A 14,795-nucleotide genomic window follows, 5' to 3' on the forward strand; every position below is an offset into this window, starting at 1 on the left:
AACGAAATCAGAACATCAATGTGAACACCAAGCTCTGTAAAGGCTTCCTTCACAGTCTAGAAACTCCGATCGTCAGTCAAAACAGCACTCACAATAAATCAAAGTTCAAAGTCGATTCTGCAAAGAAAGTAGGTGAGGTCATCTACAGCAAATGTCGTCTTAAGCACTAATTTTGTTTTTGAAGTCAAATCGTGTGACAATTTCATACAATATTACCTTGAGATTTGACAGAAAAATGTTTTTGAATTAGTAGTAATTCATGAATTTTTGAATTTCATAAGTATTCACATAAATGCATAATTTTTAAACTTGATTTCATCTAATAAAATGAAAAATACAAATGCAAAAAATCCTTTGCAAAGGCCCAGAATACATTTGTTAAGGGCTTTCCTACCCTTTAACAATAAAAATCAATTCTTAGCTAAAGTAGGCTTTGAAACTGTAAAATATAATATTCAAATATTAAATATTCAAATCTTAAGGTTATATCCAAATGATATTTCTAAGCAATTTTAATGCAACTGATTTTGAAAAACCTGAGATTTTGAGAACTGCTAAAATAAATCAATTAAGTGGCATTTGAAATACATTTTAAGAATTTTATTTTCTGTAGGGACTGAGAGGAACTAACTCTGTATCCTAAAAACACACACTTGAGACATGAGTTTGGCTCTTAAAGCACTTACCTTCTTCAAAGATAGTATTTGCTTTTATTTCTAAGGTCAACGAACAGATCTAGGAAACAAGCTGTGTTGTTAAGAAGCAGTCTCTCTTGGAGGAGTGCCAGCTGAGGCCAGTCCCTGGGACACCGGAGCAGACAAAGCAGAGGACACAGCAGGACCTAAGCAGGCAGCCAGGGCTGTGCCTTCCCAGACAGTCAACACATGAGGAAAGCCTGAAACTTTTGTCATGATCTGTCCTTTGCTTAACTGCGGCTGCTGTCCGCTGGAAAGGGGGAAGGCTGATGTGGGTGCCAGCGGTGGTGGTAAAATGTAATGCTCTGTTCTGCGGCACCAATCGGAGTGACGGTCCGATTTTAAGGGAGTACAGTGGCTGATGCTCTAATGCAACTTTGGACACATGGCGTGGGGATAGGTGGGGATAACTGAAGACTGAACCTTTGTGACAGCTCGCTAGAACATCCATGTATGATGTGACTATCAGAAAGGTAATGTAGGTGGGGGAAGGGCAAGGAAGCTACTAGCTCTCAAGTTCAAGGTCATTGCTGAGTTCCACCTCTTACTACTTGAAGTCTATTAGCCTTCCTCTTTGCGAAAACTGGAATAGATTGATTCCAGTGCCCATTTGCTAACAGAGCTCTGACACAGCAGCAATCTCCAGTCTTTTATAATCCACAGGTAACTTCACCTGAGCCTTAGATTTTTCAGACGGGTCAGGTAAATGAAAAAAACAACTCAGGCGGGCACAGTGGCCATCAAACAGCTATGTCTGAAGTGTGGTCTGAAGAAGGAATCAGCAAAGGAATTCAGGACAGGGAATGTGTGAGCAAAGGAGAATTCATGCTGAAGCAGAGGAGAAGAAGTACACAGATGGTCTCCTTGACAGTGTTAGATTGTCAGAACTCAGGAAAAGACGCAAATGTAAAAAGACTAGGAAAACTGCCGCAGTCCGTGACCCCAGTTCTCAACTGTGGCCATTTAAGCAATGTCTGGAGATATTTTATTTGAATTTTTGGAGGTTGCTGTGTTTTGTGGGTAAAGGTCAAAGATGTTATTAAACATGCTGCAGTCAGGTGAGGCAGTGCTCCCCATAATTTCAGCATTCAGAAGGCTAAAGCAGGAGGATCAAAATCAACTAGGGCTAGCTCAGGCAACACAGACCAAAGAAAAGTCCCACAATGCATAATACAAGTCCTCTAAGAGGAATTACCTATGAGAAAAGATCAAGGTTTGTCAAGGTTGTCAAAACAGAAAGAAGGCCACCACAGCTGAGAAACTCCAGAAGAAGTGGACTCCCTGACCTGTGTAGAGGCAACACAGACGGGATGGAGCCCTGGCAATAGGAGACACAGAAATGCACACTAGTTTGTTTCCTCGAGGACAATGGTGTACTAAGCAGTCCTGGGCTATAAAGAAGCTAAAGGAAAACAAGAAAAGAACTGACGGAGCATTGTCCCCTGATGCAGACCATGACTAGTGGAAAGATTTGTTTAAGGAAAAGTGATGGATATGTTGTTCCTCGGGTCCAGGAAAACTAAGGGTCATGGCCAGAGTTCAATGTGGTGAAGGAAAGTTTGCAGAAACAGAACATGTGCTGTGAATGTGCAAAGTTCACACTTGCTATCCAAGCAGAGCTGCTCAAGGACAGGTTACAGGGAGAAAGGGTAAAGTTTCCTTGCAGTGCAAAAGGCAGGGGCCCTGCCATGGGTTTCCTGCAAGCATTCTGGCAGCAGAAATCCTCACAAACAAACTAGCAAGCTATGCTGCCTCTCTAAGAAACTATTTACATAGACCAGGCTACTCACACTCAGAGCCCCACCTGCCTCTGCCTCCCCAATGCTGGGACAGAAAGTGAATGCCTCTATACCTGGCTTTAGCCATTTGTTATTGTGAGACTACTTCAAATTGACTAGAACTGCTTGTAAAAATGTTTACTTAGATAAATACTAGGACTGCCAATGAAACTCTGGAATCTGTAACATGGCCCTCAATAAAATGTCTTCTTATACTATATAGTCCCAGATGAAGCTGCTGGCCACTGACACCTGCTTTGTGAAAGAGGTAACTGTACACAGACACGCTGCAGCCCAAGCTTACTTCCACAGCCTGTTCTATGTCATGGGAGTCTGAGGACAGGCCCATGTTGCCTGACTCTTAGCACCAAAATAAAGCTCCCGGATGGGCCTCTCTTAGCACAATAGTTTCTTATGTTTCTCACCGATGCGTAAGCTAATCCTTAAACAGTTCTGAGAACAACCGGATAAAGCCAGGTGTGGATGTACACACCTTCAATTCACATTCTCGGGAGGCAGAGGCAGGTGGAACTTTGAGTTTGAAGCCAGCCTGCTCAAGAGAGTTGCAGGCTAGCTAGAGTGACATGGTGAGACCTTGTCTCAACAACAACAATAAAAAGGAACGAAGGAAGGAGGGAGGGAAGGAGGGAGGGAAGGAGGGAGGGAGGGAGGGAGGGAGGAAGGGAGGGAGGGAGGGAATAAAGAATGAAGAAAGGGAGGAAAAAAGGAAGGAAGGAAGGAAGGAAGGAAGGAAGGAAGGAAGGAAGGAAGGAAGGAAGGAAGGAAGGAAAAAAGGATGGAGGGAGGGAGGGAGAAAGGGAGAGAGGGAGGAAATAAAGAATAAAGAAAGGGAGGAATAAAGAGAAATATAGAAGCAGACAGAGACAGAGACACACACAACAGAGAGAAAGAGAGACAGAGACACACAGAGAGAGACAGCCAGACAAACAGAAGACAAGAATAACAGCTGGCTACATAGAGAAAGTATAATAGTTGAGAATACATGCAGTGAAACATCTTTTAAAAAAACTAAAATCTGGGCACTTGTTTCAGAATTGATATAAGAAGCTAAGAACAACAGAAGCTATAATAGAAGAGGCCAAAGTAGTCTGACATGGGAGTGAAAGGGTCCCTGGATTAACATAAAAATAGTAAAGTGTCAGCAATCCAAACACACCATTGCACTGGCAGATTAAAACTGTCCATGCGTGATGCATTTGTCAATCACAGCTCCTGACCTGACATGGCAAGTATGGTGGTTCATGAGTTAATCATAAACCATTTCTCCAATGTTAAAATTATGACAAATATATTAAATATCTTCCTTTTTCTAAATTCTAGGAAACGTTTTGTTGGATTTTGTTATGCAATAGTAATATATTTATAGGCCTAAGTCAGAATTTCCCTTTCATAATAAAGTTAATCTGTTGTATTTAAATTTTGAAAAATATAAAAGAGATAGGAAAAATAGCTTTAAAATTGTTTAAAGAAAATGTTAAACCTTAAGACTGCAGTGATGATGTTTTAAGAATTTGCTATTTTTTTTATTATGCCTCAATTCTGCTTTACCACGTGTGCATCTATTCAGATAGTCAGAAACCTGTAAGAGATCCAGAATCAATCAACCCTCAGTCTTACTTGCTGTGAAGCTGTGCCAGCAAATGGCGTAACTATGAAAGACATATGACAGCTTCGATCTTGGAGAAAGGATGAAACAGATTTGACCAATTAAAAACAAAATCACAGGACAAGAGAGATGGCTCAGCCATTAAGCACACTGGCTGCTCTTGCAGAGGACCTGCGCTGTTCCCAGCATCCACGTGGCAGTTTATAATAATCCATAACTCCAGTTCCATGGGATCTGATGCCCTCTCTTGTCTTCTACGTGCACCAGACACACACGTAGCACACATACATACATTCAGGCGAAACACACATAACCATGAAAAGGATCTGGAAAAAATGAAATAGTTTTTAATCATAAAAGCAAAGCACCAAGAGTAAAAAGCAAGCAGCCCTGGTCTTCTAATGTCTCCACTTTAAGGACAGAACATGTCTGAAGATGTCCTGCAGCACTGCAGACTATTCTTTATGGTTTCTGCACCCAGACTCACATTAAAATGAAATGGCCAATAAATAGGGCTCACGGAGTCTACAATAGGCGAATCTAAAGAAGCTAAGTAAGAAGGTGAACCCAAGGAAAAACATATAGTTATCCTCTTGGATAAGGGAAGTAGACAAAATTGCCGGGGAGAAAAGTGGGATCTTGGGGGTGGGGTGGGATGAGGGTTAGGGGAGATGGGTAGAGAAAAAGTAGAAGGGAAGGAGGGGGGACTTGGGGAAACAGGAGGATCGGGATAAAGGAAGGTTGGATAGGGGAGCACGGAACCACAATTCTTAGTTAAGGGACCCACTTTAGGGTGGGCAGGAGACTTGACCCTAGAGGGGCTCCCAGGTGCCCAAGCTGAGGTCCCCAGTTAGTTCCCTGGGCAGCTGAGGATAGGGAACCTGAAATGACCTTACCCTAGAGCAATACTGACGAATATATTGCATATCATCCTAGAACTCGCATCTGGCGATGGATGGAGATAGAGACAGAGACCCACACTGGAGCACTGGACTGAGCTCCCAAGGTCCCAATGAGGAGCAGAAAGAGTGAGAACATGAGCAAAGATGTCGGGACCACGAGGAGTGCACCCACCCACTGAGACAGTGGAGATGATCTACTGGGAGCTCACCAAGGCCAGCTGGACTGTTACCAGAAAAAGCATGGGATAAAACTGGACTCTCGGAACATGGCGAACAATGAGGGCTGATGAGACGCCAAGGACATTGGCACGCGGTTTTGATCCTACGCAATGTGCTGGCTTGGTGGGAGCCTAGCCAGTCTGGATGTTCACCTTCCTAGATATGGATGGAGGGGGGAGGACCTAGGACTTACCACAGGGCAGGGAACCCTGACTGCTCTTTGGACTGGAAAGGGAGGGGGAGAGGAGTGGGGGGAAGGGGAGAGGGGTGGGAGGAGGGGGAGAAGAGTGGGAGGAGGGGGAGAAGAGTGGGAGGAGGGGGAGGGAAATGGGAGGCTGGTGGGAGGAGGGGGAAATTTGTTTCTTTTTTTTTCTTTTCTTTATCCTCCTTTTATCAATAAAAAAATTAAAAAAAAAAAGAAAGGTGAAAAGTTGAAAATAACTGAAGCTAAGTGAATTCTATTTTATCTCATAATACTGTGTAATTAACGAAATTTGTTTGTATGAAGATATGTTGTAAGCTTTGCTGCCATCTCATCTATAAGGACAAAGATGAATACATGGTATCAATACATCAATTTTAAGACAAAAAAAAATGAAATGGCCACTGTAAGTAATGAAAGGTGGAGCTGAGCGGAATGTGAGAGTCATAAGGGTTCTGCCATCATGAATGGACTGACGGACAAATGGTGTTTCTTGGCATTGGGTCTGCCTCGGATGCAGTTTGGAAAGTTCTCTCATGCAATCACTGTCTCTTCTCATATGATGCTCTTGGGACTCTGCCAGCAAGAAGATAATGGGACAGCTGAAGATAACAACCATGAACCTGAACCATGCCCCTCCTTTACAACTTATGGAGTCTCCAGTATTCTGAGACAACAAAAACTGGACTGATACAATCAAATCAGAGAGGTTCTTTTCTTTGTCTTTACTATGGCCCTTAATATTCCTTTAATGACAGAGAAGTACAGAAATATGTACAGCTTTTAATGGGGTTTTACTATGTACTGTTTAATAGTGTGGTCGTACACTTTAGTAGGGATAGCTACTGAGGAAACAGAGTAGCAGCTTGGCACATCCTTCTGCCCAGGCTCTTCAGATCTCTTTCTTGGACTGACCTTCCCACCATTTAACATCAAGCAAGTTGTCATCTACAAGAATTATAACGAATGCAGGCAGTTTCTAAATGAAAATGACTCATTTCCCAAAGCTAATCCAAACCAAAGGCTTCTAATGGGCTTAAAGAGAAACCTGTGGGTGAGTCCAAATCTCCCGCAGCATATGAGTGAGAACACACATTCTAAACCACTAGCTTACTAGGAAGAACCAGGGAGAGCTGGCCCACCCCTGTGCTTCTAGGACATTGTGTGCAGTGACCCGGGAGTGTGGATGAGACCCTGGAAGTCTCCTGAAAGCCCACAATCCACATAAATGATTCTGACAGAAGAATTCTCTGGACTTCCTGATTGAGCTTGCAGCATCAACCACAGGCCTCACCTAATGGTGCAATGTAGTTGAGCACTGAATACTTTGAAAGCCAAAATGTTCATGAGTACCCCAGGTGCCACCACTGTGACTATGGAGCAGAAACTCGGCAGCTGTGCCTTGAACCCATTAGCATTATTAGAAAGGCATTCCTCACCACACACTATATTAGTCAATTCTAGAATCGCCTAAATTACTGTATATTAAAGATGTATCAAGCATATTTCAAATTAGTCGACAAATAAAACAACGACTGAAAGATACAGTGAAGCCATAAAGTACTTTCTGGTAAGTCACCTGTAAAACTTCAAAAGTGCTGGCTATTCGAACAGTCTGCAAATTTAGCCAGGCCATTGAAGCTTTACCAGATTCCAGTGCAAGCCTAAAACGGTCCAACAGAAAACGGTGTTGCCCTGCCATCTAGTGGTTGTTTTCTAATACTGCAAAGAAACGTGTTGAAGATAAATCCCCCCCCCCCTTTTTATCATAATCTCTTTATTGATTCTTTGGAAATCTCACATCATGTACCCTAATTTCGCTCACCTTCAAGTCCCCCTATATCCTCCCCTCACCCTGGTAGCACCCTGCCGAAAGAAAAATTCAAAACAAAACAAAGCAAGCAAACAAACAAAAGCAAGAACAAAAAAAATCAAAAATAAAAAAAAACACCTCTTCATTACTTTTCTTCTTTTCCCGCCTCTCCAGTACCTCTTCATTCATCATGGTGACACTGGGAGCTGTGTATCACATGGTATACCCTTTTGTCTAAACATATTTATTAGCAAATGTTCATTTCAGTGAGTCACTTTCTGGTTCAAAGCCTTTGGTTTCTGGTACACCACAGAAACTCCTCTGGGAGATCCAGCAGCCGGCCCTAGTTAAGGAGATCCTGTGGGTATCATTCCACAGCACCAATACTCTCAGGAGCTTCAGCAGGTCATAGATGGGGCAGATACTAGGTTGGGCCAATCCAAGGCCCAAAGAGACAGGAAGAACCCAAACTGGTCAGACAGGGCCTCTGGGGTCATCCAGTCCCAGGAGAGGGAGTGGAGCCAGGCCATCAGAGTCAGGTTTCCTTTCCTGTGGTGAGGGGTGGGGCTATCTCTCCCAAGTGCAGGGCCAACTCTCCTCTGAGGGTCCAGCCCAGCTCTCTGGCTGCAGCATCCAGTGAGGCAGGGCCAGCCTTCCCTGTGCCAGCCAAGGGCAGAGCTGACTCAGCAGAGCCTCTGACTTCATCACGAATGGTTCCTATGGCCCTCTGAGTAGACACAGCCACAGACAGCAACACAGACTCCAGCTGCTGCAGGACTACAGACCCAGACATGGTCCTCAGCAGCAGCTTGTGCCCAGACGACATCTGGATCCAGGTGGAAGTACTGGCCACTCATACAATGACTTTGGCCCCAGTCCCAGGCTTCCCTGTGACCTTTGGTGGCAACATGGGTCTTGGACTTCAAAACAGACCCCAGCCCCTATATTTTAAAGTTTAGAGACATTGATTTGCTGACTTTATGGGAAAATTTACTTTAAGCATGAGCAGAAAAAAAATATTCAGATATAAAGTATCTCAAAGGCCAACTCTTAAGTGGACTGGATGGAAAATTGTTTATATAACAATATATAAACAATATTTCTCCATAAAGAATACAAAACAATACAGTTTTCTGAAAGGAAAATATTTTTTAACAATTAGCTTCAATCTCAAACAGTGCATTTGTTTAAAAGCTTCTTAAGGGTGTTCTCTTGCTTAAAGTTCAACTGCAAAAAGGATGCTGTGTTTTTAATACACTAGAGGAAAAAAAGACAAGAATTGTTAACCTTCTGAGGTGCAGGCACTTAGCTTTCTGCATGTACATGCATGGTCACTTTTGGTCTGGTGGTACCAGGATTACTGGCGCCATCTACTGTTCTGTGGTTTCTGATTTTCCCAGAATTATGTAAATGTTCCTCACTGTAACTTCCAACACCAATCACAAAGATTTCCCTACAATCCTGTGTTACCTTAGGATTTAAGCTTACCAAAAGTGCCATATCCACGCTCTGACACAAGCCCTCAGCCTACAAGCAAGCTCAACACTTGCATTTAGAATATGTTCAAGCTCCGAGCGGTGATTTTGCAATTTCTCCCACAGCTCCTGCACCTTGTTCACCCTGAGAAAGAAGACCTGGAATGAAGTCACTGAAGGCCATAAGGTGACAATAGCGCAAGTGTACAAAGTAGCCTGCTCATAGATAGGAGATGCGTGTAAAATATGATTTCTAAGGCGTCCCTGTAGTCAGAATTTCTATCCTAGGATTTTGCTTTGAAACAGAAATGAAGCAATTTCCCCCAAAACAAGGGAATGTGGCTGCCTGGCACACTGTTATCTGTCCTACCCCATGAGACTCTCAAGAGAAAAATTTAACCTCTCTGATTGGCCACATCAATTATGGAACGCAACTTTCCATTCATGCTGTGCTCATTCTGCAAGAGGAGTGAGCAACCTAACACACAATGCGTTACTTATTTTTTGCAGATGGACATACAGACTCACCAGACTGTTCATTTTGGAGGACGAGGACCCAGCTCTGTGCTTTCTTAAGCTGCTGGCTTCAGCGTGCCCATCCTTCGGCTTTGAGACCATTCTGCCACTCCCTGCCGTTCCTTCAGATGAGGACCGCAGCCGCCGCTCTATATATCTTCCTTCATGATATGGACTGAGGCTGCTGGCAAGAACTTTCCCAAGACAAATAAAGAAAAGTGAATATCAACACTTACGTGGAGTTTTTAATCAATGTACCATTTTAAAAGTATGAAAAACCTTAGTATGATTCAAAAGCCCTCAACCTCAGAAAAATGTCTACGTTTGTAGTAACAGTTTGTTTAATCCCTGTTGAAAACTCCCAGTAATCGCAACAGCAAATCTCTCTATCACACTTGTCATTTCCTCACTAGCGCATCTGAGGCAGGAGGATTGCTGCTAGTTCAATGGTGTGGGAGAATTGTCTGTATCCTGTCAATCATATTTTAAATAAACGCTGATTGGCCAGGCAGGAAGTATAGGCAGGAAAACCAGACAGGAAGTAGAAATGATGCAATGAGAGCAGGAGAATTCTGGGAAGGAAGAAGCTGATTCCTCCCAGTCCTTGCAGACCATCAAGGAAGCAGGATGTGACCTGCCAGCTGAAAAAGTTACCGAGCCATGTGGCAAAAATAGATCAGAAAAATGTGTTAATATAAGCTACAAGAGCTAATAAGTAGCATGACCTAATGGGCCAATCAGCTTTATAACTTATAGAGATCTCTGTGTGATTTTCTTTGGGGCTTGCCAGCTGTGGGGTACTAGGCAGGGCAGAAACCCCAACAAGCAGGCCCCCTCATGTTACAGTTCAAGGCCAGCATCGGCTGAGGCAGGTTTTGAATTTGTCAGGCTTTCTAATTCCAAGGACTACAGTTTCATACCCTGCAATCCTTTGTATTGACAGATAGAATTTATTTATATCAAAATATGAATCCTGGCTAATAGAACATAGGAAACAGAAGTGAAATTGCACACATTTCCTTTGTGAAAAATTTGACTGAAATGCCTCCATTTCACTAACTAGCAAGTTATGCTATTATAGTCACATTTCAAGCAGAGTCAACTTCCACCTTCTTCTCAGGTCATAATAACATAAATAATACAGCTAGGAAAAACAAGGATCACAGACTTACGTCTCCATCATAAGTGAAATAAGTTTAAAGTCAGTCAAAGCAAACATTAAAAGAAGTTACAAATGCAAGGGGAATGTGCCCCACTCAAGACATGGAGCAAAAATAATTGATCAAATAACAATGAAAATCAATTTGCATTATTTTTTGCACGATGAAATTCTGCATACCTTTGGCAGCACTTGCTTCATATCCATAAGACGTTTTGTTAAAAACATGATGATCCCCAGAGGATGGGATTACCCTTGAATCTGAAATGGGGTGAACCCCTTTGATGCGTTCGGCCAGTGCCTTGTGTGGGTCGTAAGAGCCCAGTGTCCTGGGAGAGCTGGTCCTCAGCATTGGTTCAGTGGGTTTCTCTTCTCTTTGATGACCATGTGGTAGGTGAGTCTCTGTGTCGCTCACATTCCTAAGAGGAGATCCAGCGCCTTGCGGCAACACTTCCCTCTGGTTAGCTGCAGAGGTCTCTGGTAAAGAACGCAATTCAGAGCCACAGCGGCCATCTAGCCTGTACCTCCCAGGAGACATCATCATACAGGGCACAGTCCCCACAAATTCCATCGCGGTCTTTGTGATAGTGGTGAGATTAGGGGTGGGCTGAGAGGTAGCATCATTGTGAGCAAAGTTGTCGCAGTGCGATGCCATACTTCCACTTTTAGGAAAGGCATCTGCCTCAGACAAAGAGTCTTCAGTCAAGGCCAAGAATTCTGAAGGGGTCTGAGCTGTGGTCAGATCAGTGGAAAGTAGAGGCGACTGTAAGGAACTTCCTGCGTGCTCTGTGACATCCACAGAGCAAGACGGGGAAGGTCTCCCTACTTCTAGTTCCCGCTCCTGGTACTGTGTGATTGCCAGAGAAAACTCAGGCTGCTGTACCAATGGCCTGGATTGACTTTGTGGAACCGACTTAGAAAATTTAGAGTGGGACGAAAAGGATTTGGGGAGTAGCTTCTTTGTTGACTGCTTAAGAGAACGGCGAGTTTGTTCTTCTGTGAATCCAGAATCATCCCCTTCACTTCTGCCAGAACTTAGACAATTTATAAAGACATTCTTATTAGTTGAAGGTTCCTTTTCTCTTTCAAAATCTTCCGTCAAAGATCTTGTTATCTTCTTACTTCGTGAACTACTAAAACCCACAGAATGTCTTCCCCTGGTTTTGACTTGCTCCTCCAAACTAAGTTTCTGTATATTGCTGTGACTGGGTTGAGCACCATTGGAAATACTAAGGTTCTGTTCGGTGGGTTCTGGCTTAGGTTCACTCCCCTTTTTGTGGTGGAAGCTGATGGATGGAGCCCGGAAGATGCTCCTGCGTTTCCCCACGCTCCCTGAGCTGGAGTTGGTGCTGGAAGGCGAGGAGCTGTGAACACCAGCTGTGTTGCCGGAAGAGGGTGAAGAAGGGAGAGAGTCATGCCTTCTGCTAATACTTTTCCTGAATATTGGCAACCGGGAGACCAGGGTACATCGTCTTGATCCTGAGTCCCCCATTGGGACCCTGAAGCTTACACTGTGATAGCCTGGGAAAAGGGAAAAGAAAGAAAATAAGTCAATAGAAATCAGTCTTGACCAGGATCTGGTTAAGCAAAATACAGCTTTTCAAGAAAAAGAATGGAATTTGCTTTGTACTACAATAATAGCATGCCAAAATTCAGAATTTAAGAAAATAGAAAAAGCATCCACAAACTTGTATCAAAATCTTACTATGAATCAAAAACTTTCAAAATAACCACAAATACTTAGTCTACTAAAAAGAATGCTAAGTTTGAAAACACAAGATCTTTATTTAAGTCTGCTCTTAAATTCTGATACATTATTAAATCTGAACGTTTTATGCTTAAATATAGTCATGTTTAGTACCACATGGCTCATTGGAGATCTATGCAGCTTAACAGAAACAGAGACCAATGATAAGCCAGGCACGAAAATCTGCACTCATGGAAAACCAATTGGAGCAAATTCTGTGTGGGTGGAGGCTGATGGAAGGACCCCGGAATATGCTCCATGATGTCTGACACAGAAAGCTTAGGGATAATCAGAATGTGGACAAAAGAAACTCTGTCACACAAGATGTAGGAAGCCAACTATGCGCTAAAAGAAAGACTTAATGAAAAACTCAAAGTGTCACTAATATTGAGAGTAGCAACAAGGAACAAATCCAAAATACAGGATCCTTATGACCATATTTATGTTAGTGCATCTGGGTGCCAGTGAAGAAGAAGGTGGAGGAGGGGGTGGAAAGGTGTCTGCTATAATACTTTTTGAGGCACAAAGGATTTCTCAGAGATGACATCTTTTTGTTAGAACTCTAAAAGTTTAGTAGTAATGCTTTGGGGCATTTCATAGTAGAAAGAAAGGTAACTTGGTAATGTCCCCAGCTAATGAAGCAAAACCAGAATAAGAAACCAAGCCTTCTCTACCCCAAAGCTGGCTTATGGCCAATACAGCATACAGGATGCTCTTCATCCTCTGGAGTGAATAGCAGAGAGCTGCTGGCATGCTCCCACTGCAGAGACTTACATAATCAGTCTTACTTCAACTTACACATCCGGTCTTTCTGTTTTGGTACTGCTGCTTACCACAGACTTTCATGATATAGCACAGTTGGCTCCTGCTGTGGTTTGATAAAAGATCTCAGTTGATTGTTATATTTCTGATTGTGTTGTGGTGCTGGGTTGGAACCCCGTGAGCTGAGCACAAACATGCAAGCATTCTTTCCTCTCTGCTCTCCACAGCAGCATGGCTAGGAGCAGTTATTTCAAGTTCCTACTTTGACTTCCCAGTAATGGTGGACTGTAACCTGGATTTTCGCATTAAAAGTAAACCCATTTTCCACTAAGTTGTTGTTTTGTCCAACTATTTTATCACGGAATCAGAAACGAAGCTAAGATGCTTACAGTGGTGAGGATTTATGTCTTTTGCATGTGGCCTTCATTTTTTGTTAAACCCTCCCCCATTTTGTCCTATACTACCTCTTCACCAATGTTTAAACCTTTGTCCTTGATCTTCCCCTTTCCACCTTCATGCGTGTTCTAATACCTGCTTCCTACTTAAGACCTCTTCCCCTCCCAGTATCATGGGCCCTTTTTTTCAAGCTTTTTTTGCCTTCTCTGGATACTCCATATTAAACATATGAATGCAAAACTTCCACACGAGGATGCAGATATGACAGAGAACATGCAGGATTTGTCTCATTTGGCTTATGTTATCACATCCAGTATTACTTAATTCCAATCATTTTCCCGCAAGCCTCATTATTCCATTTTTCTTTACAGTTGAATGATACTCCATAGGCTACTGCCACTGGTATTGGCTGCCCATCCTAACTAAATCCTGTTGCTGAAGACACCACACACTTTGGTTGCAGGACATAAAGAAATCAAATGGGAACTGACCTGGAAACTTCCTCCCTGCTTGCTGCCAAAAGGTACAGTGCATGGCATTAAAGGGGGAAAGCAATGAGTTATCTTACCCAGTTGTAAACACCCTGGGATGCTACAATAGCGGCCAGCCAGGCAAAATGTACTCACTAATTCAATAGCAACATGCATGCTATGGAAGTAACTAACCACTTTCTAATTGCATTTGAGGCCTGTTACACAGGGAGTAACTCAAAACTGGTTCAGTAAATCTGGTCAGAAGCACACGGCTAAGGAAATCATGGACGCTGGAGTGGAACTAAACAGTTTTTCTAAATGAGTATCTTATAATTGCTGCCAAAATATTATCATTATTTACATATATATGTATCAAGATATTTCTGGACTTTTCTTTAGCATGTTTTGATTAAATGAGCCCTCAACTGAAAGACTAACTCAGATCTAGGTCATTTTAACAAGTATCCAAACAATTTTTTTCAGAAAATCTTTTATAATAAGTAATTTTCTCTTAACCACTTAATCTAAACAGTGAGACCTCCACCGGGCCAGTGTGGAGCACATAGGCTACTCTGTCTATGAGTAGAAATAAAACCCATTAAAAATAGAAGATTCTTTAAACTTCACTTTATTGTACATGAAGTCTTGTTTCCTGCTCGAAGGAATAAATGGCAGAAAGATAAACTACCTATAGCTCGCATTTCCCATAGTCTTGAGAAAAGCTCTGTGGGACCTGGCAGCTGTCTGAAGCCCCAGCTCCACCCTTCTAGTGCACACCACTCTTTTCTATCCCTACCTTCATCCTTTGTACACCATGACTGTGTCTGCTTGCTTAGTTCCTCCATTAATTAAGAAGAACCTAACATAGAATGGATTCCCAAGTGGGCAGTTTCACTTCGAACACTTCAATATTTCAAACATAAATAAAATCAACAAATTGTACACCTTTCAGAAGCTATCAGAAGTCTTTCAAGTTATGAAAACCGTGTATCTCAAAGCCATGTTATTCTGAGACATATGCACGATAATGA

The 14,795-nt window shown here is 42.7% G+C and overlaps 1 protein-coding gene across 2 annotated transcripts in view; it reads right to left on the reverse strand.

Annotated features, from left to right (window-relative positions):
* The window catches only part of Ccser1 (coiled-coil serine rich protein 1), a 1,132,558-nt gene that overhangs the window by 990,194 nt on the left and 127,569 nt on the right, over positions 1 to 14,795 (reverse strand). For both annotated transcript variants that reach the window (XM_075983940.1, XM_075983941.1), the window contains exons 2-3: positions 10,567 to 11,907; positions 9,240 to 9,421 (exon numbers count right to left, since the gene is read on the reverse strand). In XM_075983940.1, coding sequence (XP_075840055.1) covers positions 9,240 to 9,421; positions 10,567 to 11,878 — 1,494 coding nt within the window. In that variant the 5' untranslated portion in view covers positions 11,879 to 11,907. The remainder of the gene's footprint in view (positions 1 to 9,239; positions 9,422 to 10,566; positions 11,908 to 14,795) is intronic.

This window comes from Microtus pennsylvanicus, chromosome 8 (assembly GCF_037038515.1).
Source record: "Microtus pennsylvanicus isolate mMicPen1 chromosome 8, mMicPen1.hap1, whole genome shotgun sequence".
Classification (NCBI taxonomy): Eukaryota; Metazoa; Chordata; class Mammalia; order Rodentia; family Cricetidae; genus Microtus; species Microtus pennsylvanicus.